Raw genomic sequence first — 13,051 nt, forward strand, 5'->3', positions numbered from 1 at the left:
ATTGTTTAACCATAATTTTATTTATTTATCGTAGATCACTAATTCATGATTACATATATTCAAATTTTATCACGCACTATTGGAAACTTCAGCGGTATCTACTTCATACATTATAGCACAGCATTGTATACACTTTGTTCTAAATTATATTACAATAGCACTAGATAATTTACATTATGTACAAATCAGTCTCATACTGGATATGTTTTTATCACCGTTTTCGATGCTTCCTAACTTCACGTGTTCTTTTATATATTTTTTCTAATTTGATTTAGAAAAAGATCACCTCAGGCAAGTTCTGAACAACCAAACTATAACGGCGAAGAAAACAGAGTTAAACTTTTCAAGTCGCGAACCCGTACTGAAGGCGCCCGGGGGCTCTCGAATTGGTGGAGGTCCGTTCGAAGGCAGTGTGTACTCTCCATCGTAATCGTATTCTGAAACAAAATTATATTTAGGAATTGATGCTTGTGCTTTTGCCTTTCCTGTGCTTAAAACGCTTTTACGATACGGCGTAAATACATTACAATGCATTGTGCACATCCGCTGAATTAAAAGGATAACCCGGTTTTGTTTGTCATGCTGCGAGACTTTAACCGGTAATTAATACAACGCTGTGATGCATGTGCACTAATTAACTTAAATAGTTGTTCCTGAATCGCTTCATTAATATACAGCGTGATTCACAAACTACTTTTTCTAATAAACTTGTTAACAGCGTTGCATCCTAAGTATCTATCAGTACAAAAGCTTTTGATTAACTCGATTACGTTATTTAGGTTAGCATAGTCGGCAAAAGACGTTACGTATTAATGGGCTCGTACAACGTTGAATAATTTGGAATCACCCTGTCAAATGAAACCAGCGAGCAAAAATGCGTGAACATGCATAAATCCACCGGGTGGTCTACTCATCGGGACGTCAAGATAACATGGGAAAAATGCGGTAAATCAGGCCGGGCTAATTGCGGTCTAGACGATAAATCTAAAAGGAAAATTCTTGTTGCATGCCCTTTAAAAGTACATCAGCAAAAACAGGTCACCTGATATTCTGGTATCTTCTAAATCCCGTTCGGATCCGACGCGGTTTGCATCCACACCACTCTTATCCTCGCGACCTTTGCCTAAACATGTTTTACAGGCGATTACAATGAATTATTTTTAGGGGGTTAACGTGTGTTTATTAATCCCTTAATGTATTGATAATATGCAAAAAATTTGGGAACATTTAAATCCCGTTGTCTGAGTGCTTCGGAATTATTTGGAATTGTCGAGATACTCTGAGGTTTCGTAATCTGCTTTTATATTCAAACATTTGGAATGCCTTTCTTTTTAAATGAAAGTGTGTAATATATATTTATGTATATTTGTATTAATTAATAAATGTATACTTCTTTCAGAAGAAATAATTCAAAAGTAAATGTACCGCCTTATTTATTTTGCACTAAAAGGCATGTTCATTCATGTTCTGTTTAATGCAATGGCTGTTTCATAACGACACCCAGAGCAATATCAGTTTCCTCATTTGATATTCCTTTTAAACTTATATATTATTATGAATTGTGAATATAAATTATCATATAATTATATAAACTTCACTTGAAAGCAAAATAAGTTACCAGTTTGCAATTTCATTTTTATTTAATACATAAAAATAGAGAATGTTTTAATTTTTGCTTTCGTTAGAACTAGTTTCCACCGATTCATTCGTATAATGTTATTAATTAATGTGCAGATTCTTCATTGGAATACTCTAAAGTATACTGACCCATCAGTACAAATATGCTGATTTATCAATGAAATTATATTAATTAAAAATAGAAATATATTAATTAAAAATAAATATACTTATAATAAATAATAAAATAAAAATATAAAATAAATATAATCAGTGCAACTTTTTAAAAGTAACTTAAAAGTGGAATTATACTACTTAATCAGTGGATTAATGCAACGTATTGATTAATAAGTTGCATTCAATAGATCCTCATTTGCAGAATTTTGACTGAAGTAATCATAAATATGTACCTAAAATCAGTAGTTTTTCACTGATTTAAATTTAGATAATGGAATTTATGAAACAGGTGAATTATATTAATCAATCAGTGAACTTACTGATCAATCAATATAATTTAGTTGATACTAATACAGTACACCTATACTGATTATTCAGTGATTGATACCCTGTGGCAGTGGTTTGTCTTAAGTAATTAATCTGTGCATATTTACTTATAATCAGTAACCTCTTTGATAAAATTATATTAATCAATAAGTGCAAATTACTGATCAACTAGCAGAATTTTGCTGATACTGAAACAGAAGATATATTGATTTATTGATCAGTATAATTATACTGATAGTTTTGTTTGAAATAATACATGCATATACGTATTATCAGCAATTTTTAGCTGATACAGATTTACAGATTTGAATTAATAAAAAAGCATATATTAAAAAGGCATATACATTTTAATCACACTAGCACGTGGATGCTTTTAAAACATACATGTTGCAGGACCTCTTTGATATCATCCATAATATTTTCAACATCAAAATGTGACAATTTTTTATAAAAACTAATGGAGTACATTTTCTGGTAGTCATAAAACCGGGTCGGTTTTTTTTTTCATGTGAGCACTTAAGAAATAAGATGTAACTTTTTAGTGATCATTTCACGTTTCATAAAAAACATTTTAAACCTCATCCCGAACGGAAAATGAGTGTAATTGGTAGTGTTTTTATGCCGCCCGCCGTCGCAGTGGTGAAAAGGCGCGAGGCGAAAGAAGTTATTACCGACGTTTTTCGTTTTGGTCCCACAAAACTAATAAATACAACACAAAAGTGTGGATTAAGAATACTCAAATTTGACTTCATTTAAATAAATGTTTATTCATATCTTTTACCTACCTTTCTTTTTTGGAGTCATTGTCGGAAAATGTGTTGTCGTCTTCACTGTCGTCGGCGCGGGAATTTCTGAAATTACATTAACATAACAAAATAAATACTCCACTAACAAAGTTATTTCAGCAAATGAATTGAGAATATGAAAATTAAGTTTATTTAAATGAATATATCTGGTATGCGCATAGAGAGAGCATCGTGTTTTGTTTGAATATTTCGTCATAATTTTAGCATAATTAATATTGATGTTATGCGCCTTAAAGAGACATCAACCACTTCAGCAACTGCCGACCAAGTGACTTAAAATATTCGGAAATTCCTTAATGTTGAAAACAGAAAACATTATTACCATCTAACTTAATAACGCCATCGGTTTCTCCTAAGGAGTTTTTGGCAACGCATTTGTAAGAACCGAAGTCAGATTTGTTCACTCTCCTGATTTTCAGCATCATGTACTTCTTGTATCCATTATCCATCGAAACAGCTTCGTATTTGTCACCTGTAATAAAAAATATAGTTTAAAATATGCATTTTACTTCCTTCTTTCAGAGTAATCATAATTTAATAGTAAAACGTCTTTCCAAATATTAGTTAATTTCCTTAATGATCTTATAATATTGGCAAAGGCAGTAGAATCTTTAATAAATGGTAAAGACTGATTTAAATTTATATGGAACATCAGAAGCAATTAATTAAGCGGGAGGTAAGTGCTCCGCAAATTATTCAAAATTAATTACTTGATTTTGTGTTATTTCCATCGCGAGCACTATTATTAAGAGCCTGTACTCCAGTATATCATAATTTTAATGATACAATCTATCTCCATTTAAAGACCATTCATCAGGCAAATCCCCGTTAATGTTGAAAGCGAATAAAATTCTAAGGGAAATGTCCATGGTTAATGAAAGCAAACAATAATGTATCTCGCCTGCGGCTTTTCCTCCTCTTGGTGATAATGTCTGTGCCGAATAATATGATTTTGCAGCAGGAACGCCGAACGCTGTGCTTACGGTGCCCTCAATTGAAAACTTCGCAAAGTGAATTACTAATGACGGTGAAAGTTCATCTGGATGAAGTTAATTAAATCATAATAACCAGACGGTTTTAACGCTTTTTTTGTACTAATGATAATGATTTAATTACGAGGAGAAATAATTTTGTATTCATTGGCCGAATGGCTGGCAAAAAAATGAGAGCGATAAGCAAGATTTAATGGATCGTTTCGTACAGAAACTGAACCTTTTACCTACTTTATTATTTTAACGCTGAAGGCTAATATTAATCTAATGAAGTTTTAAATAGTCAAAAGCACGTCTTTCTATTTCTACAGCAATTAATTGTATTTATGATTTTAATTACAGGTTTTCCTATCATGTCCAGTACAATAAGAAAATTTTGCTTAAAGAATGATCAAAATACGGCTTCCCCTTAATACATTTATGTTTAGTCCATATTGGCCTTTGACAACTAATAGTGGTAAGGGAAACTGACAATAGTATCAATTCAGTCAAATATCTAGAACAATTATAACAGTGGCTTACGGTTTGATTCTATGGTAAATCAATATACGTCTGCCACGAATTCGTTAATCACATTGTAGTGGGTCGGTTATTGTTTACGGGATGTGTTTACACTGAAAACATGAACCAAAGTGAAATGTTGAGTAGTCCATTGTTAGTTTTGATAGTTAATGTAAGTGGTAATTTCAAATTGATAGTTTTATGAATTACTATGCCCTTGACTTTTGTTTAGTTTGCGTCCAGGTTGTTTTTGTAGCATGAGCTTATTTGCAAGGGTTTATGATATTGTAACGTTGAATTAAATTTCACTTGGTTGGTTGAAGGTTTTGCGAAAACAAACATGGAAAGTTTAAATAAGTCCGTCATAAAAAATGTAATAACGAAGTAATTGGTTTGTTGAATGAAGCATTGGCCGCGAATGTCGGTGTGGAAACTTGTAACTCATACCAAACTCATACATAAATTGTTCATTATTTCAGCTTGTTGTTCTTTCAAATACGCCCGAACATTTATACATTTCATATAAACTAAGTTGCGAATAGTTTTCAGTCAGGCTGAATACACATACAAGGAAGAGACTCGCTCAAAAGGTCTTTGAAATGGTTTCGTTTATTTAGATAAGCAAAAGTACATAGCATACATATGAGACAAGTGCAAAAAAATGTTAAATTTGTTTGAATTATAAAGTAAACGATTGTGGTGTTTGTGAAAGTTGCACATTTGTGACTTGGTGGTTAAATATTTGTTAAATTAAGGTTGCACGATATGTTTTTTCAGACTTGTTACTTAGTTTTTTTTTGCCTGACAGAAATGATTTTATTTTCGTTTTACCGGTTTACACAGGGAGTTTTAATAAAATATTATGACAACTACAATGAAGAAAAAAATATTTTTAAAGGTCATATTAAATATAAATAAATATAAAATTATTTTCTAAGCTTTTTGCTAATTTCAGTATTGTCAATGAAAAAATTAAATCGTTAAACTGAGTTGTTTTTTAAAAATAATAATTGAATATTTAAAGGCATGCACAACAATCTTTTTAAATTACTTAAATTCAATGAATAATTTGTACATTGATCAATATTGATATTAGTAAGAAAGACACTTAGTGAATAAACGAATTTTTCTATATGAATGACCGTCAGTGACACTCACATATTATAACATTTACTAGAACGTTAAAAGATGACTGAAACTAATAAAGGGATATTGATCTCTGACTCCCCTTCGGACCTCAGAAAGTAGACTTTTTATCAGTAATTTTTTAATTTGTAGACTATATATTACATGTTCTTATTCTTGTTATTATTATTGTTCAACAACGACGCATTATGTCGATTTCAAAATATATTATGTTCATTCTTAATTTATCAGATGATTAGCACCATAAATGCCTTTAAGAAGACTTTCTTCTAAAGATTTTGTTGCTATAATTACATATACAATTTTGGAACATGGTAATCTGCGTAATAAGTTGCCCTTGGAATGGAAAACAAATAACTACACAGTCCACTCAAAACCGTCAGCCTTGGAGAAGAATAGTGAGTTATGGATGAAGAATTTATTCCTTTACTAATTTTGAGTATCCCAAGGATGGTAGAAACTATTTGAAGAGCAAGGGGGGGACCTACCAAGTACTGTTGGAAAAATGTATTGTTGATATTCTGTTTTTTTATTAATTTTTAATTAATTTTATTTTATTAATTTTACAAGAAACGTTTAATATCAGTATAAATGTTGATATAATTTTGTTTAATTTCTGCAGAAAATTACATTGTGTATTAAAAATTATTTTGATAATATATCTATTGCATGCAACATATTGTATACTGCTCTTGGTATTATTTGTCAAATAATTCCAATTCAAAAGACTGAATAAAGATTTGGACTTATTAATGTAAATCGTGGCGATTATCTTATTGTTAGATTATATTTTCTGAACTCAGTGGGCTCAACTTTGACTATTTTTATGTATTAGTTGGATTGGATGTTTTAAATAAAAAAGATTCAAAAATAATCAACTAAAACCACAAGTATGTGGCTACCTAAAAAGTGATATACTTCTGATAAATGACTCTTTTTATAGGAATACCCATTAATGCCACTCATGCTTTATAACATGTACCAGGATTTTAACAGATGACAGAAAATGGTATATTCCCTTTAAAAAAACGCAAGATCTCGAACGTATTAAGATACTTTTATAACATTTGGTATACGAATAGGTACTGAATTAACAAATGATTAAAATTTGTTCATCGGAAACAAGCCTGTACTTGTTTGTTTTTGTTACAATTTGTTTTATTCAGTAATTTATACTAAACGTCTAACATTCCTAGAGTACGATTATGAAATAATTTTCGCCAATTAAGCGAGATTGATAAAGGTGTGTAAAGTGGGACTTCATGAAGCAGGAATTTCATTTCGAGAAATAGCAGAAGCAGAAGAGAGCAGAAGACGTAGAGCAAAAGGTTCCGAAAGTCTCAGGGTTACCACAAAGTCAGTCGTCTTTGTGGATGATTACTGATGAATTTTTTGCCGATGAAGATAGGCCAATGGATTAGCCTACAGAGTTATAGTCCTTTTTTGGACTGACTGGTGTAAGGAACGTCACCAGGAGGATAAAGAATGCCTCTCATATGAATTTACTGTCTTGGCCACCAAGATCTCCGGCCTTTTCCCAATCGAACACGTGTAGGATATGATGGGGCAAAGCTTAACGAATTTACAGCGCCCCCCCCCACAGACATGAATTAAGAAGTCAAATTCCGTTCGCTTGGGATATAATACCTCAAGAAAATGTCGAAGAAATTTTTGTAGAATTTTTTAATCAATTATATCTAGGTCTTACGTTCAAACCTGGGAAACTAGACTTCGCATTTAAACATTATCAATTTAAAAATTAAACAATATCAGAAAATTTGAATTTTATTAAATATAGTAAATATACGATTAATGATAGTAGGTAGCATTCTGTAACAAATAATTAACGTACTAATTACGTAGACTCTAAGTTTGCTGAATCTCAGCCAGGTTAAAATGAGACATATTGTTTGCTATGTAAATTTAACTTGACCAACTATTTGCATGCATAACATAAACCCGTAGACTAATACAACTACCTGAGATGATCATGTCGCCCCTCTCGGTCGTCCAATAGTTAATGGAAGTTGGAAACGCTTCAGTCCTGCATTCAAGTGTAACATCTTGTCCGATATAAGCCCCTTCCAATTGATTTGGGATCGAGAGCATCGGAGGAACTGTAAATTGAGAACGGATATTGTTAATATGGTGTTAATATCGGTATACCACTGCTTTCTGACGCTGGCTGCATTCCCGTATTTCGAATTTATATGATTTATGGGCTTTTAATGGGATATCCCTCGCAGATGCTGTGCTATATAGCTGCTGAATGTAAACAATGCATCGAGATTATTCCACGAAATTATACTACCGTCGCGACGCGTCGCCTCGTTTATCTGTTTATTTAATTTTATGCACGTAATTTAAATTATCTGTATATAACTGTTTAAGTCACTGTTTATTTCATAAACTGTAATACATGATTGCAAAAATGACAGAACAATAATTCGTAGCAGTAACTATGTTATAAATTTTATATACTTACATTGTACTTTCAACTGCACTCGTTTACTAATAGAAGGTGGCACACCATTGGAAGCAATACAAAGGTAGACAGCCATGTGGAGACGACTGACTTTAGTTATAAATAAAATTTCACCATCAACTACATTCACTGTAACAAAAATAAATCAATAAAAAATTTAATTTTACTTAATTTTAGTTCGGATGAATTTGAAACTAAAAACCAAACATTTACAACCCCATAAAGTACTTGTGACGCAATAAAAGGAGTAATGGAGGAACATATAAATTACACTTCTATCCAGTTTTAAATAAGTTTCGTTATTTCCCTCTATAAAACATTTATTTAATGCCAATAATTTTATAATAGGTTTCTATTATTGAAGTGTTTCTTTTAATTTTTCCATATAAAATTGTACTTATATCTGAAAAATGCTTGTTAATATTGATGATCAATTTGAATGATTAAATTCTTGTTTCGTTGGCAGTTTTAATTTTGTAAATTTGACAGGCAGCACAGCATTAATTAATATCAAACAACATTGTTTATTAACACAGTCAATTCAATACTGCATACGTGGTTTAATTAAACGTTCTTACCCCAAAGTACACATAAATGCGGATTATATCCGACTTCAATTTTACAACCACGTCAAACCTTGCACAGAAAATAACTTTAGGCATATATTACATTGAAAATATTTTATTCTATTTTAGTTTTTCAGCGTCGTTCAATATGTATTATTCAGATGTTTAGTTATTGCCAACAAATTAAACCGCAAAATGTAAATTTCAATTTCGAACTGTTTTTTTATGGGATTAAATCAATGTTCGCAGTCATTCTGAAACAAATCAGTTGCATATTTCAAATAAAATACAATCATTGCGCATTTAAAGTCGATTAACTGGCGTAACGAAATGCAAATTTCGACAACAAATATCTATAAAAAAAACCAACAGACAACATCGGCATTTTCGAGCTTGCACTTTTTCGCTTATTAAAATAAAAATCCTCAATGAATGAACACAACATTACCATTCACTCCTGATAATGGCCATTTGCGTGTTCTATATTTAACCACCTCCAACCACAGTTTGGTTTGAACTCTACGAAGATAAGACAACTGTATAATTTCAGACACAAATGTTCATTATTAACAAACACGGGGGTGAACTGTGCACAACCCCGTTCGCATTATTGAATTGTTTCACCTAGCGCGTCGTGCCACTGTTGCTTTCCATGCACTACTTTCGTTTAATTTAGCTTAATTCGCGATATTTCAGCGCCGATGATAACCCAAATTCCGTTGCATTCACCCGTTCCAATGCGGACTCCATTTCGCGAAATTTCAGCGTTATTATACTGTTTTCTGTCACCGGGATGATTATTGCGACAGGCCTACATTTAATGTCGCATTAATACGATTTTCAGTGGTAAAGGGCATATTTTAACCTTTTTATACTTTTTTCAAAGTTTTCGTTTGATAAAAGTTAAAATTGAAATCATAATTGTGTTTATCGTTAAAATGAAAAACGTTTTAAAGAATGTATATTTTGTTATATATTAAAAAGTCAATATCAAAGATATAAAAAAATTTGTGTTTTGATATCATTATTTATGAAAAAGTAATGTTAAAATTAGACCAATAAATTCCTTATTTGAAATGGAACCATCTTACCGAAATGTTGTCATACCCTGTTAAATGATTCTGTATATATACTGCAATACGCTGTTCCAAGAAATTAACGCACCATCTATAATTTTGTAAATACATTTTTTTTAATTAGTAAATAGTATATGGTTTGTATTAACACTCTCGTATGATTTTTAAATAGAGTTTAAAACACTCGCAAAGAGTGTGTCCAACCGGTTGTTTAAGTGGAAGACGGCTGGAGTTACCGCAGAATGTATCCCGTACATCCGTTTCCCGTATGATACAACGGTACATGGAAACTGATGACCATATTAGGAGACCAGGTCGGGGTAGAAATTGTGTTACAACTCCTGCTCAAGATAGTTTATTGACACTTTTTACTTTGAGACAAGGGTTTGTGACTACAAGTAGTATACAGTCTCAGTTAGAGAACATAGAAGGAGTTCGTGTAAGTATTAAAACTATTCGGGTATGATTTAGGGAAAATAATTTTCAACCCTATTCTAATAAGAAATTGAACAATATTCAAAGAAGGTCTATTATGATTTTTTTGATAAGTTAAAGTTAAAAGTTATCAGTTGCACACTATTTTCTATAGACAATAATATAAAATATTATCAAATTTAATAATCGTTTTGTATTTTAATAGTATTGAAAATTGAATATTAAATCTGACAATTTTGATTGCTATGTCTAGAATAATCAGTCAGTTTATAGCAATCGAAATTTTAAAACTATTAATACGGGAGACTTAAGTTCTTTAGAAATGTCTAAAGTCATAATCAATCAATAGAGAATACCTCTAACATCATAATTTTCCTATTTATGTGGAAAAACTTAAACCAAATATTATCAAAAATATTTTACACTTTTAATTACCCTATACAAAAATATGTTTCACACTTTTAATTACCCTACATAAAAATTACTTTAAGAGTATGATTATGACATTTTAATGATTGCGATAACTATTTTTTAAATGAATGTATATGTAATTAAATTGAATAGAACTGCCAATTATGAACTGTTTATCTCATAAAGTGGAACACAGCTGAATGTAATAACAATCTGTTAATTTATTTTTATATCCACCAGTTGAATTTTATTCTATGCTACGCAACAGGATGTAATTCAATGATACATCCAATCCACGAAACAAACTGCACATTATTCCTTTTTCAAATGAAATTCTACATTTCACAAAAAACACAATCTCATGAAATAATGGAAGCGTAATAATGGAAACAAGTAATGCTCTCGCCGGTCGTTGCGATGTAATATTTTACTAACAAAAGCAACAAATTATGGAGCCCAAGGTAGATACGAACACTGATCTAAAAAGCGATTCGTAGACACACAATTAAATATTTTTCCATTTAAACGAATAAACCTTAATAGACCGCGGGTGCATTTAATGATCAGTCTATTATCAGCGCATTCGCCAATTTTAAGAATAATGCCACAATATAAAACGATTCATGAATGCACAATACAATTGTCGGTCTTAAGGTTTCTTGGTGTTAACACAAAGCAACAATTTTCGCGGAAAAACATGGAGCAGATCCTGTAAATATGAGTATTGTAATGGAAATTCATAAATATTCAATTACCATTTTCACCGTTGTATCGAATGTCTTCGCCATCTTCCCTACGCCACATGACGTACGGTTCGGGATAGCCGGTCGCCTTGCAAGTCAAACTGACGTTGGTCGACTCCAGCACAACCATATCGCTGCTGGTTTCGCGATCCACGATGCTGGGCGGCACTGGAAAGGAACGATAAAACATGGATAATCCTGATGCATCTCAAAAATTGAACTTGCATGTTCGGATATTGAATATCCGTATGGCAACAAGCTTTTAGTCCTTTAAGTAAGGAATTCCATTTTGTCTGCTACATTCAAGAGTGAATACGGCACAGTGGATTAGATTAAATAAAAATACCAAGAAATGTTCGTACCAACAACTTGTAAGTATCCCTGCCGGCTGCGCATCGGGTCGGTGTTGACTTGGCACATATACCAGCCGCGATCTGCCTCCTGGACGTTCTTAATGTGCAGATACCATGAACGGTGATCATTGTAGCTGAGCGATATTCTCGGGTTTTGCGTTATGACATTGTGGTGGATCGAGAGGATTGTCTGCGTGTCAACCCGTACCCAGGCGACCTGAAATAAAACGAAAAAAATGCAAATTAAATTTTATGCTTTCGGTATAAAATTGTTTATGGGGTCTCCGGCTGAACTAGGTGAATGGATACGATAGTTTATGTTATATCGATATTTTTTAATATGACGCGTCATGAGGGCACGATTTATTTGCTGACCTCGCATAATTCTGTGCGAAAAATTCTTGAGTGCCTCACTCAAGATTTATTTAAACTGTTACACAACATTATTTCAGTAGGTATGCACAGACTGATTTATAGGCGTAACAGTAAAACATTAGCGCTTAGTAAACATGACGAGGCGAACTGATGCTAAATAATGATTTATGATATACGTTTTATCCTTTTTGTGCTCCATCTGTACACTTTCAACCTTCCGGAAATCAAATTTACAAAAACGTCAGTATATTACGCGGGCAAAATTCCGTGTTTGGCTTATAATACGAAGGAATTTAATATACCCACAACAAACAGAGTCGTGTTATTTCCAACAAAAATTAAAAAGGAATGTTTACGTTCTTATATCAGTATTCCCTCAATAAATCATCTCAAAATTCGCACGAGTATCAATTAATCGCGAAAGATACAAAACAATTATTTTTTGTTTCTTCAGACATAAATTTAAACAAATATCTAAAGATAATTTAACTGTAATTCAATAATTGTAATGTGCATAACATATTAATGAATAAAAATAAATTCAGTTTAAAATTAGGTAATTTTATTTTGATGTAACAATTTTTACTCGTACTAAATTAATTTATCAAAAATTTTAATGAGTAATTAGTTTATATTTGATTATTTTCAGTAGCCAGTGAAATAATTACTACTTTATTGAATATAAAAAGGGAAAATATTAATTGAAAGAGAAAAATTACATGTCCAACCCAAATAACTATAAAGTAAATAAATATAATTATTTATCTTTTTATTATATAGTGTAAAAAGTGTTATAATTATTATATTTTTATTTTTTGAGATATTTGGAAACAATTTTATTACGTGTAATATAAGTAACAAATCAAAGATTTTTATAAAAAATAAATTCAATTTTAATTTAATTAATTTTATTTATTTTCACAATTTTTACTAATATTAATTTAAATTATCAAAGCTTATAATGAATAGTTACTTATATACGGCGTGGCCGATTTGTATTTTGGGATGCCCTCATAAAATTTGTATTTTATGTCCGAGTTT

General features: G+C 31.4%; 1 protein-coding gene across 4 annotated transcripts in view; it reads right to left on the minus strand.

Moving 5' to 3' along the window:
* The window catches only part of LOC109596285 (neurotrimin), a 51,981-nt gene continuing 38,930 nt past the window's right edge, over window positions 1-13,051 (minus strand). For 2 of the 4 annotated variants that reach the window (XM_020011797.2, XM_020011795.2), the window contains 8 exons: window positions 11,645-11,852; window positions 11,295-11,450; window positions 8,052-8,180; window positions 7,543-7,683; window positions 3,250-3,399; window positions 2,907-2,972; window positions 1,043-1,123; window positions 1-437 (listed from right to left, as the gene is read on the minus strand). In XM_020011797.2, the coding sequence (XP_019867356.1) occupies window positions 283-437; window positions 1,043-1,123; window positions 2,907-2,972; window positions 3,250-3,399; window positions 7,543-7,683; window positions 8,052-8,180; window positions 11,295-11,450; window positions 11,645-11,852 (1,086 nt within the window). In that variant the 3' untranslated portion in view covers window positions 1-282. The remainder of the gene's footprint in view (window positions 438-1,042; window positions 1,124-2,906; window positions 2,973-3,249; window positions 3,400-7,542; window positions 7,684-8,051; window positions 8,181-11,294; window positions 11,451-11,644; window positions 11,853-13,051) is intronic. The other 2 variants (XM_020011796.2, XM_020011798.2) reach the window with 2 other exon arrangements.

The sequence above is a fragment of the Aethina tumida genome, chromosome 3, assembly GCF_024364675.1.
Source record: "Aethina tumida isolate Nest 87 chromosome 3, icAetTumi1.1, whole genome shotgun sequence".
Lineage (NCBI taxonomy): Eukaryota > Metazoa > Arthropoda > Insecta > Coleoptera > Nitidulidae > Aethina > Aethina tumida.